At 36.1% G+C, this 22,008-nt stretch overlaps 4 protein-coding genes across 4 annotated transcripts; 3 read left to right on the top strand and 1 right to left on the bottom strand.

The window, feature by feature from the left end:
* Positions 1-94: 94 nt before the first annotated feature.
* On the top strand, positions 95-2,097 carry CBG15387 (the record flags this gene model as incomplete). The annotated part of the gene is made up of 4 exons (XM_045241472.1): positions 95-389; positions 954-1,104; positions 1,433-1,565; positions 1,957-2,097. 4 exons carry the CDS (start codon positions 95-97, stop codon positions 2,095-2,097), a joined length of 720 nt encoding a protein of 239 aa, XP_045095711.1.
* Positions 2,098-3,214: 1,117 nt separating this feature from the next.
* On the bottom strand, positions 3,215-5,914 carry CBG15386 (the record flags this gene model as incomplete). Its single annotated transcript, XM_002646361.2, has 3 exons — positions 3,215-3,305; positions 4,407-4,791; positions 5,476-5,914. The coding sequence occupies 3 exons, from the start codon at positions 5,912-5,914 to the stop codon at positions 3,215-3,217; spliced, it is 915 nt and encodes a 304-aa protein (XP_002646407.2).
* Positions 5,915-11,684: 5,770 nt separating this feature from the next.
* Positions 11,685-14,880, top strand: CBG15383 (the record flags this gene model as incomplete). The annotated part of the gene is made up of 5 exons (XM_002646360.2): positions 11,685-11,754; positions 11,801-11,934; positions 13,754-14,196; positions 14,470-14,650; positions 14,701-14,880. The coding sequence occupies 5 exons, from the start codon at positions 11,685-11,687 to the stop codon at positions 14,878-14,880; spliced, it is 1,008 nt and encodes a 335-aa protein (XP_002646406.2).
* Positions 14,881-16,210: 1,330 nt separating this feature from the next.
* CBG15382 lies at positions 16,211-21,688 on the top strand (the record flags this gene model as incomplete). The annotated part of the gene is made up of 5 exons (XM_045241471.1): positions 16,211-16,362; positions 17,483-17,770; positions 19,079-19,389; positions 20,086-20,279; positions 21,479-21,688. 5 exons carry the CDS (start codon positions 16,211-16,213, stop codon positions 21,686-21,688), a joined length of 1,155 nt encoding a protein of 384 aa, XP_045095710.1.
* Between the last annotated feature and the right edge of the window lie 320 nt (positions 21,689-22,008).

Below are 22,008 nucleotides of genomic sequence, written 5' to 3'. Positions count from 1 at the left end.
CCCGCGAAGGCCCGGCAAACGCCCGGATTACAAGTATGCTTTAAATGAGCTTATTAAGATTCTAACAATCCTAAACTTTTTCCCCGATTTCCAGATGATTGACCGTCTGACGGGATGGCTGAAACGTCGCTCCGAGAACAGCCAAGTGACCTATTCTCGTTTCGGACTTCCCGGTGATGAGGTAGACGAGAGAGCTCCGCCCACGCAGATCCACGTGGCACACTTTGACGACGATGCTCCGGAATTCCGCGCCTTCTTCACGCATTCGACACGAGCGGCGGCGGTGGCGGCTGGATTTGGACTGTCGTGTTCGGTATTCTCATTTGTCATGTTCCTGTTCGAATTCCGATGGGAGGCGCACGGCGGTGGAGCCGATTTTGGGACGTTGAGTGAGTTTTGGGAAAAATTGAGAAAATTTTCAAATTGCTCCGATTCTGATAAAAATCGATATGACGACCTAAAATGATGTAAAAAACAACATCACAAGAAAAATTTTCGAAAAAATCGATAATTGAGAAACTTTTTTTTTTGGAAAATTTCGAAAAATTTCAAAACGCTCCAATTTTGATAAAAATTGATATGACGACCTAAATTTGTGTAAAACACAATATTCCGAAATTTTTTTCTGAAAAAATGGAAAATTGAAAAAAAATTTTTTGAAAAATTTTGAAATTTAGAAAAATTTCAAAATGCTCCGATTCTGATAAAAATTGATATGACGACCTGAAATTGGATAGAAATCAATGTGAGCAACTTTATTTTCAAAAAATGTGAAAATTAAAAAAATTTTTTTTGAAAATTTTGAATATTTCGAAAAATTTCAAAACGCTCCAATTTTGATAAAAATTGATATAACGACCTAAATTTGTGTAAAACACAATATTCCGAAGTTTTTTTCCGAAAAAATTGAAAATTGAAAAAAATGTTTTTTGAAAAATTTCGCTTTTTTCCAGTTGGCTCTCTTCTGTTCCTTATCATTGGAACTGTGGTCCATTGGCAAGTATTGATTGGAATCAGAAAGGAATCGGCGATGAATCTGATTCCAGCCATCATGGTCTACTCGTTTCTTATCATCGTTGAGCTGGTGATCTACATTCTGGCGGCGTAAGTAAAGAATTTTTCGAAAATTTTCAAAATCATTCAATTCTGACAAAAATTGATATGACGACCTAAAATCGTCTAAAAAACGATATCAGCATTTTTATTTTAAAAAAAATCGAAAATTGAAAAAAAAAATTTTTGGGGGGGTTTTTTTTTTAAAAATTCCCAAAATTTTTTTTTCCCAATTTTCGGTTTTTTTGAAATTCAAATTGCTTATATTGTTTTTCACACAATTTCAGGCCGTCATATCAATTTTTATCAGAATTGAACGATTTTGAACAATTTCGAAAAATTCGAAAAAAAAATTTTTTTTCAAAAATTTTTTTCTCAGGAATCACATCGTTAACTCGTCATTATTATTCACATATCCACCTGACAAGAATACGCCGACATTCCTGACACTATCAGTATTCTATTTGACAGTGATGGGGGTCCAGGCGGCAATGCTCCTATCGATTTGTAAGGCACGGACGTCTTTCTAAGCGAAAGAGGCACATCGGAAAGAAGTGCAGATCGCCGAGAATGGGGTACGGTAGCTTTTTTTTTTGGGGGGCTAAAAATCTCGAAAAATCAATTTTTAGTTGGTCAAATTCTCAAGGAAATAGGCTGAAATTCAAGAAAATCATAGAAATTTGAAAAAAAAAGATTTTTGGGAAAAAATCTGAAGTTTAGCCGCTAAAAATTGGTCTGAAAATCTGAAAGTCCATTTTCAGCAAATGGAAGAAAAATGGCTGAGAATTGCTCAATTTTGGGTTTAAAAAACAATATTTTTTCCAAAAAAATAATTCTGGAAATCTGAAATTTTGAGAATTTAGAAATTCTGAAAATTTCTGAATTTTTTTCAAATATTTCCAGAAACGCCAAAATCCGCAAATGCAAATTGTATATGTAAAGCCGACGGAAGTGATCGCCCCAATGACGTCAGACGCTGAAGCTACAGTACTCACATCACCACCGCCACGTGTCATCTTGGCGGCGAACGATGAGATTGCTTGATTTTCAGCCAAAAATTTGGCTGAAAATGAGCAATTTTGAGCTGAAAAATTGTCTTTAAAAATCGATATTTACCACTTTTTTGCCTCTCTTAATTACCCTAATTACCCTAAATAACACACTAATTGCTTTAATAATGTGGCATAATTTTTTTTTCAGATCCCCCAAAGAAAATTTTTTTGATCTTTTTCGATTTTTTACTCTTGCCCCGCCCCCTTTTTGTGCTGAAAATGTCTGAAAATGTTTCTGTAAAATGAATTTTTTGTGTTGATTTTCAAAGTTTCTTTTCTGTCAAATTCCTGAAAAACAGGCGTTTTGAAATGGTCCTGTTGCTGCCGGCGAATTGGTTTTCTAGATTTTTCTTTTTTTTTTTTAATTTTTCGAGTTTCTGGCTGAAAATCTGAAAATCAGGAATTTTTTGAAAAATTTGATTTTCTCTTTTTTTTTTGTAATTTAATAAATAAAAATCTTGAAAACCGCAAAAAATCAAAATTCCTGAAAATTCAAATTTTGGCTGAAAATCTGGAATTTTTCTAAAAATTCTAGAAAATTTCGAAAAGAAAATTTTTAAAGAATTTTCTTAAAATCTCCATTTTTATCTGATAAAAACGGAGATTTTCGAAAATTCTTTGCTATTAAAAATATCTGGGAATTTCTGAAATTTTAGCTGAAAATCTGAAATTTTTTGGATTTTCGAAAAAAAAATGTGAAAATTGAAAAAAAAATTTTTTGAAATTTTTTGAAAATTTTCAAATTGCTCCAATTCTGATAAAAATCGATATGACGACCTAAATTTGTGTAAAACACAATATTCCGAATTTTTTTTCCGAAAAAATGGAAAATTGAAAAAAAAATTTTGAAAAATTTCAAAATTTGAAATTTCGAAAAAAAACGTTTCCAGTAGTTTTTCTGAAATTTCCAGCTTTTTTTATGTGGATTTTTTAGTTCAAAATTGTTTTATTTCCAGCAGGTCAAAAAGTACAAAAAAGTACAGTTATATGAGTCAAGAGGAGAAAACAAATCCAGTTATGTACAAAAAGGTTAGTTTTTCTTTGTTTTTTTGGGGGTTCAAATGGTTGTAAAGCTTTGAAAATCCGAATTAAAAAAATAGGGAAAATGTTCAAACATGGCATTCTTGTTTGGTCGGTGGTTGATTATTATTGAAGACAATCTCATAGCGATGGTCCCATCCCAGAGATCCGGTCCAGCAGCTGCAAAAATCGATAATTCGATGGGAAATTTGAATTTTTCGGGATTTTTTAGCCCTAGACACTTTTTTTTTCCAAAATTTTAATTTTTTTTGTGTTTTAATCTACTGAACAATGTTCTGTAAAGTGCCCCCCATCGAATCCCACTAACAACATTCAATTTGATCCTAATTTGATAAAGACTACCGCTCAGAAATTGATTGGCGCCATCAAAAATCACTCATTGGAACGAACAAACGACGGAATAGGGGGATTACTGTAGACACAAATTTTGACTGAAAATAGTCAAAATTTCGGCTAGAACGGCTCAAAAACGGACCCAGAACGGACCAACTATGAACAGTGCAATTCTGACGGAAAATGGTCAGAAACGGACCGAAAACGGATTAAGAACAGCTCAAAAACGGCTCGAAAACGAACCAAAAACGGACCACCATGGAGTTTTGTGGTTTCAGTCCAATTTGGAAAGAAAATTGTCTAAATTTGGCTAGAAAGGCTTCAGGACGGCTCAAAAAGGTTCGAATAACTCAAATTTTGCCCATAAACGGATCAAAAACAGCTTTAAAACGAGTCAAAGTGAAGATTTAACTTTTTTAAAATGTTTCAAACTTTAAAAAGCTGAAAATTCCGAAAAATTGACTCTAAACAGTCCAAAAATGCGGAAAAACGACCTAAGGGCGGCTCAAAAACGGACCAAATCAAAGTTTTGGGGATCGGGTCGAATTCTGACTTGAATGAGCTGAAATTGCGGCTCAAAAACGGGCCAAATTGAAGTTGTGGAAATTTTGTCCAATTCTGACTGAAAATGGTCAAAAACGGTCTGAAAACCGGTCAAAAGTTATCAAAAACGGCTCAAAAACGGTTCAAAAATGGATCAAAAACCCACATATTCGAAAATGCTCCAACATTCGAAGAGATTTGGAATATCGATATTAGACTTCCAGATTTCTGAATTTCTGAATACCGAACTCGTGAAATTCCAGAATATTTGGATTCTTAGATTCTTAGATTCTTAGATTCTTAGATTCTTAGATTCTTAGATTCTTAGATTCTTAGATTCTTAGATTCTTAGATTCCCAGATTCCCAGATTCCCCCCAGCTCACCGAAAATAATAAATCTGCTTATTAATGGCCTTATCCTCAAATCCATCCAAATCCTCGAATTCCAATCTCAAATGGTCCATGGTCCTTCTATCGAACACATAACCACTCTTCACACCGTAATCCAATATCCGCCCAAGTGCCGCCGCTTGCGCCTTCGTCGCATGGATTACGATATCCGAGCATTTGGGCCAAAACGTGTCACGATCCGCAATGAATCCCGAATCGAGATGAAGATCCTCGTAGACGTCGTTGAATGCTTTCAAAATGCATTGAAATGCATACCATCTTTCGAGTGAGATATTTGACATTGATATCACTATCAGCTCGGCGATTGGAGCATCCATTTCGACGGTTTCAACGCCTTCGCGGAGCACTTCGAGAATTCCTGCAATTTTTGGGGATTTTTAATAGAGACCAAAATGGACCTAAAAATGTACCGCGGACCAGAAGTGGCTCAAAATTGACTCAAAAATTGACTCTGGTCCAAAAACGACTCAAGGGCGGCTCAAAAACAGACTAAAAACGTACCAAAAACGGACCAAGTCTGAATAGTTCATTTTTGGCTACAATTAGTCAAAAATCGACTAGAAATGCTCAAAACGGACTGACAACGGCTCAAAAATGGACCAAAGTGAAATTTTGTGATTTGAGTCCAATTTTAACGGAAAAGTGAAGACTTCCAGGATTCCTGGAATTTGGGAATTTCGATGGACGAAAAATAGCTCATAATGGACCAAAACGGACCAGAAATGGCTTAAGAACGGACCAAGAGTCTCCAAGTTGAAGTTTTGGTTTTTTCGTGTCGTATAGGGAGAACTCAAAAAAGCTGAAAATCCAAAAATGGCTAAAAACTGACTGCTGTATCGCTGAATCACGGAAACCAGTGGAATATCAGATTTCTAGATGCTGAAAACTGATTTTTCGAGTTTTGAATAGCTTGAATAGTTTGAATTCTCGGGGTTTTTAGATTTTCGGGTCTAAAACAGTCTAAAACGGCTCTAAGCCGGACCAAGAATGGACCAAAGGGAATTCGTAGAAGTTTTAAAATTTTGGAAATTCCAAAACTAACCCAAAAACACATAAAAATCGGCGACAACCCATGCGTCGTCAATGACCACACAAGCCGTATCTTCTTCGATTTTCACAGCAACATAGGCCTTCGAATGCCTCTCAAATTGCTCATCACTAGCACACGCTTCATCGATGTCTCGTTTTCTCAACTCCAATTTTCGAATCTTCTGGAATTTCTCATCCAAATGCTCCTTGACCTCCTTACAAAGTCTTGCCAACCGAATCTGCTCGAAAAATGACATTTGATCGATGATATGGATCATTAGATGCATTGGCATGTCGAATATCGGGTCCGAATCGTCGGGTTTTTCGGCATTCCGAAGAAAGCTGAGCAATCCGGAGGAGTTTTTCTTTAAGGGGTTGATTGATGACTTCTTTTTGGGCACTGCTGGTGGAGAGCGTGAGCGAATTGAGAGTTTGCGGAAGAAATTGTGCATTTTTGTCCTGAAATTTTGGATCAAGATGAGAGAAAATCAATAAAGGAGGACATCTCAATTCCTGTGAAAGATATAAAAAATGTGTCAACTGACAAATTGTTTATCATAATATCACCATTATTTTATCAGTTGACAGATTATTGATATCTCTTCCAGGAAGCGAGATAATTCAGCTTAAAGCATTAGAGCATATACGGTAGTGTGTAGAATAATACAATTGATCAATTTTTGATCCGCTTTTTTTGTACTTATCCGACTGATAATTTGTTGGTCACAAGGCTAAAGAATTTTCTAGAAGAAGGAAGAAGATATTGATAAAAATTAGAAGATTTACGATCATTCTACATAGAAGATAAGGAAAGAAAATGTTGAAAGATGAAATACCGCAAAACCTGTATTAAAAGGGCCCCCCACCCGAATTGTCGAGTTTGAGCAAACCTGAAGTTCAAGGGCCTGAAAGGTCAGCGATCCGAGAACCCAGGAGTTTAAAATTTCAAGAATCCAGAGGTAAAGAATTCGAGGAAGTGATTGAAAATTGACGATTCCAAGTATCCCAGAAGCTCAGAAATATTAAGATGCTCAAGTTTTGAGAAAACTGACCAACAACGGACTAAAAACGGGCTAAAAACAGACCAAATACTGACAAAAAACAGCTCGAAAATGAACCAGAAACGGACCAAAAACAGACTAGGAATCCACCTAGGAATTCAGAAACCTAGAAGCCTATATGTCCTGAATTCCAAAAAAACTGATATTCAGAAACTTGGAATTTTAGAAGTACGAAATCTAGGAAATCCTAAGGACGATGATTAGGAACATCCTAAGGAAGGGGCCCAAGAATTCAAGATTCTAGAAGTCTAGAATCCGAGAAGGCAGAAATTCAGGAATTTAAGATTCTAAGAACCTGGGAATCCAAGAATCTAGGAATCTAGGAATCTGGGAATACTAAGAATCTGGGAAGCCAAGAATATAAAGGTGTTCTGACCACACGACCATCTTCAAAAAGTGTGTCCAAGTGAGACTAGACGCCGTCCCCTCTCTCTCTCTCTTTCTCTCCTAATCTGATACTTCGTTTCCGCCCAAAATAAGCTCCGCCCCATCATTTTTCCCCAAACACACACACACACACAAGTACAACAACATTGTCTTGTGGGGTAGTGGTGGTGATTAGAAGATTTTGGAGAGAAGAAATACATTAGAAGAAGACAACCCAAGAATGATGGATCACATATGTTCCGTAGAAAAAAAGTGATCGGTCGGAAGATCGCGTTTTTGGAGAATCAGAAGGCGTCAAAGTTTACATTTGGACGAATAAGAATCGGCGGGTGGAACAATAGATAGGAGAGAAATGATGATGATGATGATGACGAAGAAGAAGCGGAAGGAGATGAAGAAGAAGAAGACACAACCACGCATGGTGGTCAAAAGTCACTTTTTTGATTCCCTTCTAGAAGACGAGAAGTGCAGGATTCTAGGAGAGTTGCCGGAATCCAGTTGCTCAGAAGTCTAGTATCCTATACCCCCCCCCCCCCGCAAGATTCCAAGACATTAAAATTCCAAGAACCTAGAAGCCTGACAACCCTGATAGAGACCTGGAAGGGTCTAGGGTAGAGTGAAAAACGGGCCAAATCCACCCGGTTTCTGAAATGCTTCAAATCGAACGATTTTTTGAAGATACCTAGATTTTTCCAACATGGTTCAGGTCCAAAAATCTTGACCATTTTGCCTCCCTCCCAACACTATATCTTCTATGAGAAAATGGTCTATCAAAGATATTTTTCAACGAAAAAGAAGATAACTATGTGTGGACTTTGAAATTCGATCGTATTTTGAATTTTAACCAATTTAAAACCAACTGGATTATGACCTAAATTTTAATTAAAACTAAGGACATCCGGACACGACGATCTACAGACGGTTTTGGTTGTGTGACAGTTTGTACCGGTTGATCGGCGGCTGATCAGCTGATCAGAAAATTCATAGAGGCAAATATCATGCGGAGTAAAAGTTCCGGTTTTTAACAAGAAGCATTCAGGAAGGATTACGGTAGCTGTACTACGGGATATAGCTAGAGAATTCTACAAGCCCCCATGAGAAAGGATTACGGTAGAATCATGAAACAGCGGGATTTCGGAGAATTGTACTGGAAAAAGGACCATACAGTAATCCTGAAAAAACAGGAAGATAAAAACGTCCCAAGCGGAATATCGGTGCATCGTACTGGGCTGGCTAGATGGATGTTTATTATATGTAGCGAGTGTCAGGTGCCTTACGGTACCATGTGACTCTCTTTTTTGTGTAACTACACAGAACACAAAAAAAACGCGAGAATGAATTGGCTACCAGAAAATACAGACAGGATTTTTGTGATTTTTCAAAGGTACCACCAATTATCATCATGTCTGTATAATTGGGAGACATTCTCTGACCGTTTGGAGTCAAAAAATCGGATACTAGAGTCATTCAGACACAAGAAGGTCTGAAAATTGAAATCTGAAGACTTGAAACTCTGAAAACGAAAGATTCGGTCAGATCTCCGCAAGAAATAGAGAATTTGGCTGAAATTTCTTCCAACTGAAGAATCCTGTTGAAAAACTGGATTTTAAGAGACATAGTCATCGTTGTGGAACTTGGAATTTGACGGAAATTGTGAAATAAGACAATTATTGGATTTTAGGAGATTTTGGGATTCTCAGGAATTCTGGATTATTGTACTTCTAGATTCTTGTATTCCTTGATTCGGAAATTCTCAGAAATGCACGATGTTGCTCAAGAACGGTTCAAAAATGGACCAAAATCAAGTAATGTTCAATTTCAAATCAAAATTAACTGAAAATCAGCCAAGAAATGGTCAAAACGGCTCAAACAGCCCAATACCGAACCACACACGGATTAATAAACATACCTTAAATGTCCTGAAACGGCTCAAAAACGGACCAAAATCGCTGAAAATGTCTACGAGGATCTCAAATTGGTCCAAAAACCGATCAGACCAAAAACGGACCTGGATGGCTTTTAAAAAAAAGCTGAAAGAGCTACTAACTGACCAAAAACGGACCAAGCATGGCTAAAAAGCCAGACGGCTCAAAACCGGCTCAAGAGCGGACAAAAGGGAAGCTTTGGCCCTTTTCAGTTACCCAATCAAAAAAGCTCTGCTCCGAAATTCGGAATTCCTGGAATTTTTAGATTCTGGAACATCATTTTCCTAGCTTCTGGATTCCCAGACTGCCGGATTTCAGATTTCCGGCATTTCAAGAAATTCGGGTACCTAGGATTCTTAGATTCCTGAATTTCTAAAAATATAGATTCCTAGAATTCTTAGAATCCTAAAACGTCTCAAAATAGAGACGACGAACGGACCAGAAACGGAACAGAACGTCTCAAATATGGACCAAAAATCGATCAAAAACAGACAGAATGACTCAAAATAAACTGAAACTGACTAAAAACGGCTCAAAAACCAACCAAAATCACTGAAAATGCCTAAGAGGGTTTAAAAATGGTCCAAAGCCCACCATACCAGAAACGGACCAGATACAGCTCAAAAACAGCCCAATGCGGCTTCAAAGCAAACCAAAATAGCTACAAACGGACCCAAAACGGCTCAAGAGCGGACCAAAGGGAAGCTTTGGCCCTTTTCAGTTAACCAATCAAAAAAGCTCTGCTCCGAAATTTGGGATTCCTGGAATTTTTAGATTCTGGAACATCATTTTCCTAGCTTCTGGATTTCTAGAATCCCGGATATCTCATTTTCCAAAATACCAAGATCCTTGAATTCTCAGATTCCTGAATTTCTGAATTATCGTGGATTCCTAGAATTCTTAGAATCCAAAAACGTCTCTAAAAATCGACAAAAATAGACAAAATAAACATTTTTGATTTCCCAAAACTTTGGATTCTCCTTATTTATAGAGAGACACACGCCAAGCGATGATGATGACGGTCATAATTCGAATCACATGGTACTATTCTGAACCGTTTGGTCCAAAATCATATGTTTCTTATTTCTTCCAACCAAAATAAACAAATAAGCTCATCTTCTGAAAATTTAAAAAAAAATCACACTTCCGGTTCCACCCGTTTTTTAGAGGAAGTTTCTCTTAAAAACGAGTCATCGGGAAAAAAAATAAGGGACACAATTGGCTTAATTCGATTAGCCCATTATCAAATGATATCACTTCTTTATTCATGATTCAGAAGTTTCCTGACGTCATCTGACTTCAGATGACTGACTTGAATATTCAAATTCAGCGAATCAGCTACAGTAATCCAAATGATCGAAAATCGAATTTTCTTCTCGATTTTCTAGAACCCGTTCCCAAAAATAATAACTGTACACAATTTTTGTTTTAGCGAAATTGTTGGTTTTGGAATCGACTAGAAAATACATTTTCTCTTTTGCAGAAAAGGGGCGGAGCTTGTTCATTAGAGAAAAGAAAGAAGTGATGAAAGATGAGGAACGGAAGACTACAGTACTCTAAAAACTGGAATTTCGAAAAAATCCAAAAACTGGAATTCACGGATTTTCAGAAAAATCCGAGAGCTGGAATTTTGAGTTTTTCAGAGAAAACTCAAAAACTGAAATTTTTCAAATTCCAGAAAAGTCTAAACGCCTGGAATTGTTCAAATTTTCAGAGAAATTCGAGAACTTTCGAAATTTGGATTTTTAGAATTTTCAAAAGTTTTCAAAAAATTTTGAATTTCCAATTATTCAAAATCTGGGTTTTTTGCATTTTCAGAAAATGGAAAAATGGAATTTTCGGAAAATTTCAAAAATTTGGAAAATGGAATTTTAGGATTTCCAGAAAATCTAGAATTCTGGAATTTCCTGAAAATTCCAGAATTGAATTTTTCGATTTCTAGAAAAATCATAAATCTGGAAGTTTGGGGTTCCTAGAAAAAGTCCAAAAATTGGAGTTGTTGAAGAATTTCAAAATCTGAAATTTTCGTTTTTTCCGAAAATTCCAAAAATTGGTAAATCTGGAAAACTCGAATTTTCGAATCTAGAAATTTTGATTGCAACGACACTCCGCAATGCCGCTCCGAACCTAAATTACTGTACTTTTAGTTAGGGGACCGAGCACATTTGAAAAGTACTGTTTTGGGATTCCAGAATGTTCTGAAACACAATTTTCCGAAATTCGGAATTTCAGAATCTTCATGACGCTTCCAGATGATGCCATATACAGTAAGACCAAATGATAGGCGATCTTTGAAAAAGTATCGGGTTCACCTATCATCTCTCCTCGACAAGAGACCAGATGTCCGCGACGAATTCTATTTTGGAATCAAGGAGGAAACGAGAGAGTGTGAGGAGAGGGGAGACGCAGAGAGGAAGAAGAAGATTTTCAAAGAGAGGTATCGAAAGATCAGATGGTTTAGAAGACGTTTTTTATTGGAATCTAATAGTAAGGGATTGTGGAGAATCATTTGATTTTCAAAAATCTGAGATTTCTGAAGTGCTGAAGGTCTAGATTCCAGAAATTTGAAAATTCTGAATTTTCAAAGAAACATGTACTTTTTATAGAGGCATTTCTGAAAATTTGCATAATCTGACAACTGATTTTTCGAGAGAAACAAAAACAGACACAACAGATGAAACGTCATCTATGGAACATTCTGGAATTCTATTTTTAGACTTCGAGACCAAAATCTCAGTTCTGAGATAATTACGAAACTTCTGGAAATCTAGATTTCTATAGATTCTCAAATTCCTAGAATTCGGAAAAAAACAATTTTATAGAAACACCACATTTTTTGTAAAATTCTGATGTTTGGACTTCAGAAGACCTTCTTTAGAAGACGTCAACGAGGAATTTTTGAAAAAAAGGAAGACAGTGGTACGGACACCTGTTACATTACAAAAAAACAAATGTATGATATCAGTGACGAAAAAGAGAAATAGCACAAGAATAGAAGAGACGCAGAGAAAAGAGGAACCAGCTGATGGGAGAGAGGAAGAAGCTGACGAAGAAGAGGAAGTGGGACAGGAAATGAATAGGAATTCGAGGAATTCAGAAGTGTGTTTCTTTTTTGTAATAGAGAAGATTCTAGAAGATTCTTGCGAAAAAGAAGAAGAAGAAGAAGAAGAAGCCGAGGGACCAAAAATAGGAAAATCAATAAAAGCGGTCTGAAAGTTTGCTGAAAATGGTTCAAACTTGGACCCAACACACAGAAGCAAAGGATTCTGGAAGTCTGAATATGCAAAAGTCGTTGTTTTCAACTTCTTTCATCCTTTAAATACCCTCATTGTGATCTTCATTGAACTCAAAACGACAGATAGCATCTTGATCGATCAAACTTCCCTAGAAGTCTCAAAGAAATCAAAATATGCAAATGACGTGTTGATGGCTGATTGATCTGAAGACGTCATGGAGAAGCGAGGTTTTTTGAGAATTGTGCTAATCACCCAATGTCACAAGAAAAAAGATATGATCTGTATTAAAATGCATATTGAGCATTTGGCGGGAATTCAAATTTCAAAACTTGTCTGCGGCGGCATACTGTAGCGCTGGTCAATAATGGAGATCTATAGGGGATGGAATCAATAGAGTAAATTTGTCTTCCCTGAAAAGTTTCATAAATTGTGAAACTTATCGTAAACCCTGTATTAGAATGCCCCCCCCCCCCCCGCAGGTAAGTCCCCTGTAAAAACTCTAATAGAACACCACCCGGACCGTCCACTTTGAGCATATATATCTCACTTTTTTTGAATGATATCAAAAAGTTGTCATCTGATAAAATGTTCATCATGATATCAGCTACATTTTATCAGTTGACCACTTTTTGATATCTCTCACAGAAAATGAGATACATGGGCTCGAATTCGATTCTGACCATCTTTTCAAGATATTCATGGACCAACCAAAGCTGCCGAAAAATCGGGACCGCGGTCCTCAGGGACCAACAGACAGTATGTCTGCCTGATAACGTCTTCTAGAAAGAAGGCAATAGATCAGAAACAAGAACAAGTAGAACATCAGAAACCGATGACGTCATCAGACACTGATTTCGTTAAACAACACAGTAAAAATGATTTTATTATTATTATTGAAACAAATCATATTTTTAAAAAACTTTGAAAAACAAAAAACGGCTGATATATGTTCATCAATCAACTACAAATCATTTTTTATCATCTACAGTAATCCCAAAGTCTGGAGACTGCGTTTTGGTCTCAAGAATCCTTGCTTTGTAGAGATGAACTTGGTTACAATACCAGAAATTCTTGATTTGGGGAACTTTGGAATTTGATCATCTACAGTAATCCCAAAGTGTCTACAGACAGCATTGTGGATCCAGAAATCCCAGTGAACTATGAACTACAGTAATCCTCTAAAAACTAGAAATGTTATTCTCTGATAAAAGTATAAATAATTGTTGTCTTCTTTTTTGAATTAAAAGAACTAAAAATCATATGACCGGATGTGTTGACAGAGTGGAACGATGAACTTTATTTTTGTGTCTATTTCTGAAAAAATGAAATGCAAAACATAGGAAAATAGGAGAAGATTTGAGGGAAAAAATGGAAAATAGAATTTTTTTGAATTTTTTGAAAAAAAAATTTGTTTCAAAAATCACTCTAATAGAACACCACCCGGATCGTCCACTTTGAGCCTTTATATCTCACTTCTTCAGAATGATATCAAAAAGTTGTTAACTGATAAAATGTTTATCATGATATCAGCAACATTTTATCAGTTGACCACTTTTTGATATCTCTCAGAAAAAATGAGATACATGGGCTCAAAGTAGACGGTCCGGGTGGCGTTCTGTTAGAGTGTTTACGGTACTTCCTTAAATCTTTTTTTGAAAATTTTGAAAATTCAATTTTTCCAGAAATCCACATGGTTCGGAAGCGTCTCCTTTGCCTCGAACCACGTCAACCTCGACGTCTTCTCTCCGACGTCTTCTGAATTATTGGAATTCAACGATGCCATTGATGACGTTGCATGCACACATCTCCACGTGGCGATTCTGATGAGCAATGGCAAGAAATTGGGAATTCGACGAATCGATGATTATAGAAGAGAATTCAGAATTCTGGAGCTACCAGAATCTGAATCCTCGTTTCTTCTAACAACTTCCAAAGCGATTTATGTGGTTCGCATGAAGAATGAGAAGACGTCGGAGATTCTGAAGATTCTGGAAAATTCAGAAGACGTCGAAATTCGAAATATTGATTTTCCATGGCCAGTGAAAATTATGGAAGCCAGAGGAGGGCATGATTTTTGTATTTTTCGAGATTCCGCGGGGAATTTGTTCTCGATGGGCACTGGAACGTAAGGGATTCTGGATTTTATGAGAATTTTGAAAAAAATTCTAGACAAAATTTGAAAAAACTGAAAATTCCAAAAATTCCAAAAAAGTGGAATTTTGAAAATTTCTGAAAATTTTCTTAAACTTTTGGAAAAATTCAAAAATTTCGGAATTTCGAAAAAAAACTTATATTTTCCGAAATTGAAAATTTTTGAAAATTTAAAAAATTTTTTTTATGTGAAAATTTTCATAAAATTTGAAAATTCCAAAAAATCTGAAAATCTGAAATTTTCCAGCCGCGGAGAACTAGGAGTCGGCTTAATCCGTCGCTTGGACGAACCCGTGCACATTGAGCACTTGGCGGGAATTCAAATTTCGAAATTTGCGTGCGGCGGATGGCATACTGTAGCGCTGAGCAACGGTGGAGATGTCTACGTATGGGGATGGAATCGATACGGATCATTGGGACAGAATCAGGTACTGTAGTTTTTGAAAAATTTTAAAAAATTTAAAAATTTCATTTTCAGTCCTCTACTGAAATGTACCCAACGCTCCTGGACCCTTCTGAAGACGTGGACCAAAGCCTATCTCCAGATGAAAATATTGATGACGTGGCAGCCACTGAATACAGTACCCGGATTACTGTAGGCTCCGCCCACTTTTCGATTGGAAGTGATAATGAGAAGATTAATGATTTTGAGCTATAATTTGATTGTTCTTTTTGTCGATTTTTTTCGAATATTCTTGTCATAAATTTTTTATTCTTGATTTTCTCTTTCAGATAGAGAAAAAAAATTACAAAAATCGGATAAAATTAGCCAAAGGAAGAGGTGGCCTAATTTTTTCCGGATTTTCTAGGTCATCGGCTCCGAATTTAAAAAAAAAATTATTTTCATTGAATTTGTCTTTCAAAGAGCTTCAAAATGAGCCTAAACATGACCCATTTTGCTTTTCTCTCAATTTTTTTGGGCCCATGCGCCTTTAAATATAGGACCGCCCAAAATTGAAATGACCATAGCTCTTTTAGTTTTTGACCAATTTCTTAGAAAATTATATCAGCGTGTTTGTCTTGTAAAGAGCTTCAAAATGAGTATAATCTTGAGGTACTTGTCCTAGAAAATTTTTTTGGGTTTCTAGGCCACTCAGCTAAAATGCCCATAACTTGGTTCAAAATCGATATTTTCAAATTTTGAAACCACTTTTGGATTCAGCGTGTTAAGCGCTTCCAAATGAGTATAATCATGCCTAGGGTTTCAAAATTTTGGATTACTGTACTTTTTCGTGGTGGGACCCCATTGAAAATCGAAACAGAGCAAATATAGCCATGTTTATACTCATTTTGAAGCTCCTAACAAGCCAAATTCAAAAGTAAAAATAGTTTCTCAAAACATTGAAAATGATGGCCTAGAAATCCCAAAAGCCTTGTATTTCTAGGCCGTCAAACTCAAAATGCTCTAACTTGGCTCATTTTGGTCGGATTTTGACAATTTTTGTCGGGTAATTTGGGAAATTTAGTGGGATACAAATAAAATAGGAATTCAGTGCAAACAGGTGGCCTAGAAAACTCTTGAATCTCAAAAAGTTAGGCCATCCCCTTCGAAGGACTCTAACCCGGCGAATTTTGGGCGGATTTTAGCGATTTTTGCTGAAAATTTTGGGAAATTTAAATTGAAATTATACAAATTCGTTCAATCATTCACAAATCATACACGGATCACTGTATTTTGGATGATAAGACCAATTTGTATGATCCATCCAAATTATCAGTATTTTCTGCCAGTCAAAACTTCCGACTACAATTTGACAACGAAAATGTTGACCCCAATGTAGTCACACTTTTTGAACTCGAAGACACACTAGACTAAAAAATACTAGTAGATCAAAAATTATTTTTTCATAGTTTATAGACCAATATCCGTAATTTTCAGTGTGATTGATGACAATTTTTGTATGATAAGAATCCAGAACAAAGTGTGTCCGAATGATAACAAAAAAATGTATAAATTAGGCAGTTCTAGGCCATTTTTAGGCTCGAAAATGCTCCAAACAGTGTCAATTTGTGTCCTACTCGTGATCATTGGGTGCTCCATGGCCAAGCACGTGGAGTTGCCGGCTCCATACACGGATCATTGTATTTTGGATGATAAGACCAATTTGTATGATCCATCAAAGCAGTTTGATATACAATGGTAGGTCAGGGAACTTGAATTTTTCAAAAATTCCAATTTTGAGTCGAGTTATGAGCAATTTTCATTATGGCCTAGAACTTTAACGTTTTTGGGTTTTCTAGGCCACCAGTTTCATTTTAAATTGAAATTAATTGAATTTTTGAATTCAACTCGGTGAGAGCTTCAAAATAAGTATAAACACGACCCAATTCGGCAAATTTCGATTTTCGACTTTAAAGGCGCTGGACCCTACTGGAGAAATCTAAAAAACCGTTTTCAACCGAAATAGATGATATTCAGGCTCATTTTGAAGCTCTTGAAAAAATTCACTTTACGAGCTTAGTTTCATCAAAATTGAACTAAATTGAAGAGAGTTACGGTAGATTGAAATATTTGTGGTATGACCTGAAACTTTCTGAATTTTCAATCTACCGTAACTCTGTTCATTTTTGTCTGAATTTGATGAAACTTAGACTGTTATGTGTATTTCATCATGAGCTTCAAAATGAGCCTAAACACCATACGTTTTGGTTGAAATCGATTTTTCCAAGGGTCCATGCGCCTTTAAAGTCAAAAATCGAAATTGTTCAATTTGGGCCGTGTTTATACTCATTTTAAAGTTCTTAACAAGCTGAATTTAAAACTCGTTTTGGAAATGTGAAATATCAATTTTGAAACGAGTTACGGTCATTTTAAGTTGGTTGCCTAGAAACCCAAAAAACATTTTTCTAGGCCAAGCACCTCATGATTATACTCATTTAAAAGCTCTCTACAAGACAAACCCATTGCTATAATTATCTAGAAAATTGGGCGAAAACTAAAGAAGTTGTGAGAATTTCAATATTGGGCGGTCCTAACTTTAAAGGCGCATGGACCCAAAAGAATTGAAGGAATAGCAAAATGGGTCGTGTTTGGGCTCATTTGAAAGCTCGTTACAAGACAAATTCAACGAGAATATCTTTGAACTAGAATTTTGACCATGTGGCCTAGAAAAACCCGGAAAAATGTTAGGTCACCGCTTCCGAAACTTAAAATGGCCCTAAACTGGTCGACTCTTAACCGATTTTTGCGCAACATATCTTGTTTTTTGGCTCATTTCAAAGCTCTTAAACAGCCAGATTCAAACTCTTAAAAATTCCAGGTTCGACATCAACCTGGACCTTCCGCCATCCGAACGTTGGAAACAGGTGGCCGAAGCCTACAAGGTGCAGATCAAAGAGCTGATTGGAGTGCTGATTGAGCTGATCTCTCCGATTTTTCCAAATGCCGTTGATTGGGCAGATGACGTGTTTGGAGAGATGGCACTGAAACTTCCACAACCCTATCGAGACGAAATTATGAGCATTTCTCAAGTGACGGAATTCCATTGGGACAAATCACAATGTACAATGTTTTCTACGAGATTTTCACTGTTTGCACTTCGATCATTGCTCAGGATAAGGATGGACATTTGACACACGCTAGGTGGGCTTCAGGATACTGAAAAATGATGAGAATCTGATAAAAATTGACCGAGCTATGGCCATTTTTAGATTTGGAAGAGGTGACCTAACTTTTTCTCGGATTTTCTAGACCATACGTTGAAAATGTTGCTTTGAAAATAATTTTGTTGAATTTGTCTTGTAACAAGCTTTCAAATAAGTCCAAACACGACTACTTTTGCACTTTTTGGGTCCATGCGCCTTTAAATTTGGGACCGCCCGAAATTGAAATGTCCATAACTTCCTTCAAAAATGAAGTTTTTTCAAAATTCAAAAAGTTTTGAATTTATCTTGTTAAGCGCTTCAAAAAAAGCGTAATCATGCTAGGGTTCCAAATTTTTCAGATTACTGTAGTTCTCGTGGTGGGACCCATCGAAAAATCAAAGTGAAGCAAATAGGCATGTTTATAGTCATTTTGAAGCTCTTAACATGCTTAATTCAAATAGATCATTAGTTTAGGAAACTGGGAAAATCGGTGGCCTAGAAATTCCAAAAACTATGAATTTCTAGGCCAACAAGTTAGGACTGCTATAACTAGGCGGATTTTTGTCGGATTTAGCTGATTTTAGTGTCAAAATGTAGGAAATTCAATTGTCTTTAGAATAAAATAATTCATATAATGCATATGGTGGCCTAGAAAATTCTTGCATCAAGAAAAACCGAACTTTTTTCCAGATTTTTTTGGCCACTCGTTGGAAATTCGATATTGAAAATGCTTTTATTAAAATTGCCTTACGAGCTTTTAATTGAGCTTAAACACATTTGGTCGGATTTAGACGATTTTTGTTGGGAAATTTGGGAAAAATATATTAGTGTGTTTGTCTTGTAAAGAGCTTTAAAATGAGTATAATCATGACATACTTGGCCTAGAAAAATATTTTTGGGTTTCTAAACCACGGTGCTAAAATGCCCATAACTTGGTTCAAAGTTGAAATTTTGAAGTTTTAATACTAGTTTTGAATTCAGCTTGTTAAACGCTTTAAAATGAGTATAATCATGCCTAGGGTTCCAAAATTTTCAGATTACTGTAATTTTCGTGGTGGGACCCTTCAAAGAGCAATTATAGCCATGTTTATACTTTGAAGGTCTTAACATGCTATACTAAAAAATTGCGAAATTTCCAACAAAAACAACTTGGTGGCCGAGAAATCTTGAAAAACTGAAATTTCTAGGCCATCCTGTTCTAATTGCTTTAACTTGGCTCATTTTTGTCGGATTTTGATAATTTTTTTTCAAAAAAAGTCGGGAAATTTCAGAAATCTCGATTTCGGATTATTCCTGGGTTGGGATCCAGTGGCTCACGAATGGCAAATCTCCCAGAAACTTCGGAAGATTATAATCAATGTCAATTGGATAAAAAATGGAAAATTGCTCTTTAAATCCAACAATTTCGCTGGATATGTTGGAATTTATAATGGATTAAAACCGGGTGCATTTTCATTGACTGCAAATGAGCGATATCAATTGGAAGGCGGGTATTACGGTATGCTGAAATGGGCATTTGGTCTGGAAGCCGACGGAAAATGGATGTCATGGTTGGCAAGAGAGACTTTTGAGCTCAAAAATTGTAAGTTCAAATTTTAATGTAATTTGGGTACTGTAGCCAGAGAAATTCCCAACATTTTGGTGTAAAAATCATGAAAATCCGTTGAAAATGAGCCAAGTTACAGTAATTTGAAAGTTTTAAAATTTCGGTGGCCTAGTTTCAAGGAAATTTTTGGTTTTCTCGGCCACCACATGTATTTTTATGCAAAACATTGCAGCTAAACAAATTTAAAACGTCGAGAGCTTCAAAATGAGTATAAACAAGCCTATTCTTTCTGAATTTTGATTTTCAATGTGTCCCACCACGAAAAGTACAGTAACCCGAAATTTTGAAAAGTTAGCCTTGCTTATACTCGTTTTAAAGCTCTTAACAAGCTGAACTCAGAACTGGTTTTAGAACTTTGAAACTTCGATTTTGAAGAGAGTTATGAACGGTCCCAAATTTTTAAAGGCGCATGGACCACAGAAAAAATATTGGGCGGTCCTAACTTTAAAGGCGCATGGACCCAAAAGAATTGAAGGAATAGCAAAATGGGTCGTGTTTGGGCTTATTTGAAAGCTCCGCACTAGACAAACAGAATGAGATTATTTTCAAACTGATGTTCTCAACTTATGGCCTAGAAAATCTTAAATAAAGTTCGGCCACCCCTTCCATTTCTAAAAATGACCATAACTTGGTCAATTTTCATCCGATTTTTATCATTTTTCAAGTTTTCAGCTTATTTGGATGCTAAGGAGCACTTGATGAACACTCCAATGCTCTCACCAGTATATTACATTCTTGGCGGAGTCAATAAAAACGAAGGATGCATTATCACGAGATCCCTCAATGGAACCGCTCTTCTCACAGAATTAGCCGATGCTAAGAATGGATGGTATCTCTTGCAGACCAATTATGATCAGGATCAGCAGGTAATTAACTTGAAATTCGAATTCAGCGCGTTGAGTGCTTTAAAATGAGGCTAAACACGACTGGAATCGGTCAAAGTTGAAATTTGTCCTTAAAGGCGCATGGACCCCTCAAAATCTTGAATTTCCCAAAAGTAGGTCATGATTATACTCATTTTGAAGCTCTTAGCAAGCTAAACCTAACACTGTTTTTAAAATCTTGAAGTGCCGATTTTGAAGCGAGTTACAACCATTTTAGTACTTTTAGGTTGGTGGCCTAGAAAACCCCGGAAAATATTTTCTAGGCCAAGTAGGTCATGATTATACTCATTTTGAAGCTCTTGTTAAATCAAAAACTTTGGTATAAATTTTATGTAATTTGAGTCAAAAATGTTGGAGCTACGGTAGTTTGAAGTTTTTTTTTTCCAAAAAAACGATTTTTTTAATTTTCTCATAACTTTTGTAATTTTCAACCGATTTTCAACATTTCTTAACTGAAATGTGTGAAATTTAATTTTCTACAAAATAATTATAAATTGAATAGAAATAGATGGCCTAGAAAATTCTTAATTGCCAAAAAGCTAGGCCACCTCCTTTGAATGACTTTAATCCGGCTCTAACTTGGCGCATTTTGATCGGATTTTGACGATTTTTATTGGAAAATAATTGAAATTTGATTTCGAATCGAACTATAATATTGAAATATGAAATTTAAACAGAAAAATTATAAAATTTGAACTCAGGATTGAATTGGAAAAAATTGTTAAAGTTTCCGTGGTGGGACCAGCCTCTAAATTTAAGCTACCGTAACTCTCTTCATTTCTGTTTAATTTTGATAAAATATATATCAAATTGTGTATTTTTTCTTGAGCTTCAAAATGAGCCTAAACACCATTGATTTTGGTGAAAATCGATTTTTTCGATTTTTCCGAGGGGGTCATGCGCCTTTAAAGTCAAAAATCGATTGTAACCGATATAAGTCATGTTTAGGCTCATTTCAAAGCTCTCAACTAGCCTAATTCAAAAATTGAAATGATTTTGAACAAAATTAAAAGTTATGGCCTAGAAATCTAGAAAACTTCAAATTTCTAGGCCATCAAAGTCAAAGTGCTCTAACTCGGCTCATTTTGGTCGCATTTTGATCATTGTTGCGGGAAAATGGTTGAAATTAAATTTAAAACAATAAAATGCAAGTTCAAATTCAAAAAATAATTTGAACCCAGGATTTGTACTTGGACGATCGTGACACTCCAGGAGACCGTTGTATGGACAAATTGAGCCAAAAGAACGCGGGATTCCAAGGAGTATTCAATGTTCTCTCATCGAGAACCAATTTGAATAAACTGACAACGTATACTGTACTCATGTCTGTCGAAACCGCCCGTTTCGAAACGATCCTTCAATCGTGTCCCGGCGAATGCTATCCATGGTAGATTGCTCTGAATACATCAAATTTTGCTGGTTTTAATTAATCAATAAATCAGTTTGCATGCATTTTCTCACATTTTGCCACAAAAATCATCAAAATCCAGCCAAAATGAGCCGAGTTAGAGTCATTCGAAGGCAATTTGAATTTGTTAGCCTAGAAATTTCACTTCTCTGGATTTCTAAGCCACCAGTTCTATTTTTGCTTACCAAAAGCTGACAATTTGAATTCAGCATATTGAAAGCTTCAAAATAAGCCTAAACACGACCCAAATTGGTTAAACTTGATTTTTGACTTTAAAGGCGCAGGAAACCCCCCCCCCCCCCA

The sequence above is a fragment of the Caenorhabditis briggsae genome (genome assembly GCF_000004555.2).
Source record: "Caenorhabditis briggsae complete genome, chrI, whole genome shotgun sequence".
Classification (NCBI taxonomy): Eukaryota; Metazoa; Nematoda; class Chromadorea; order Rhabditida; family Rhabditidae; genus Caenorhabditis; species Caenorhabditis briggsae.
Note: the sequence above shows the minus strand (reverse complement) of the source record. Positions and strands in the feature narration are given on the sequence as shown.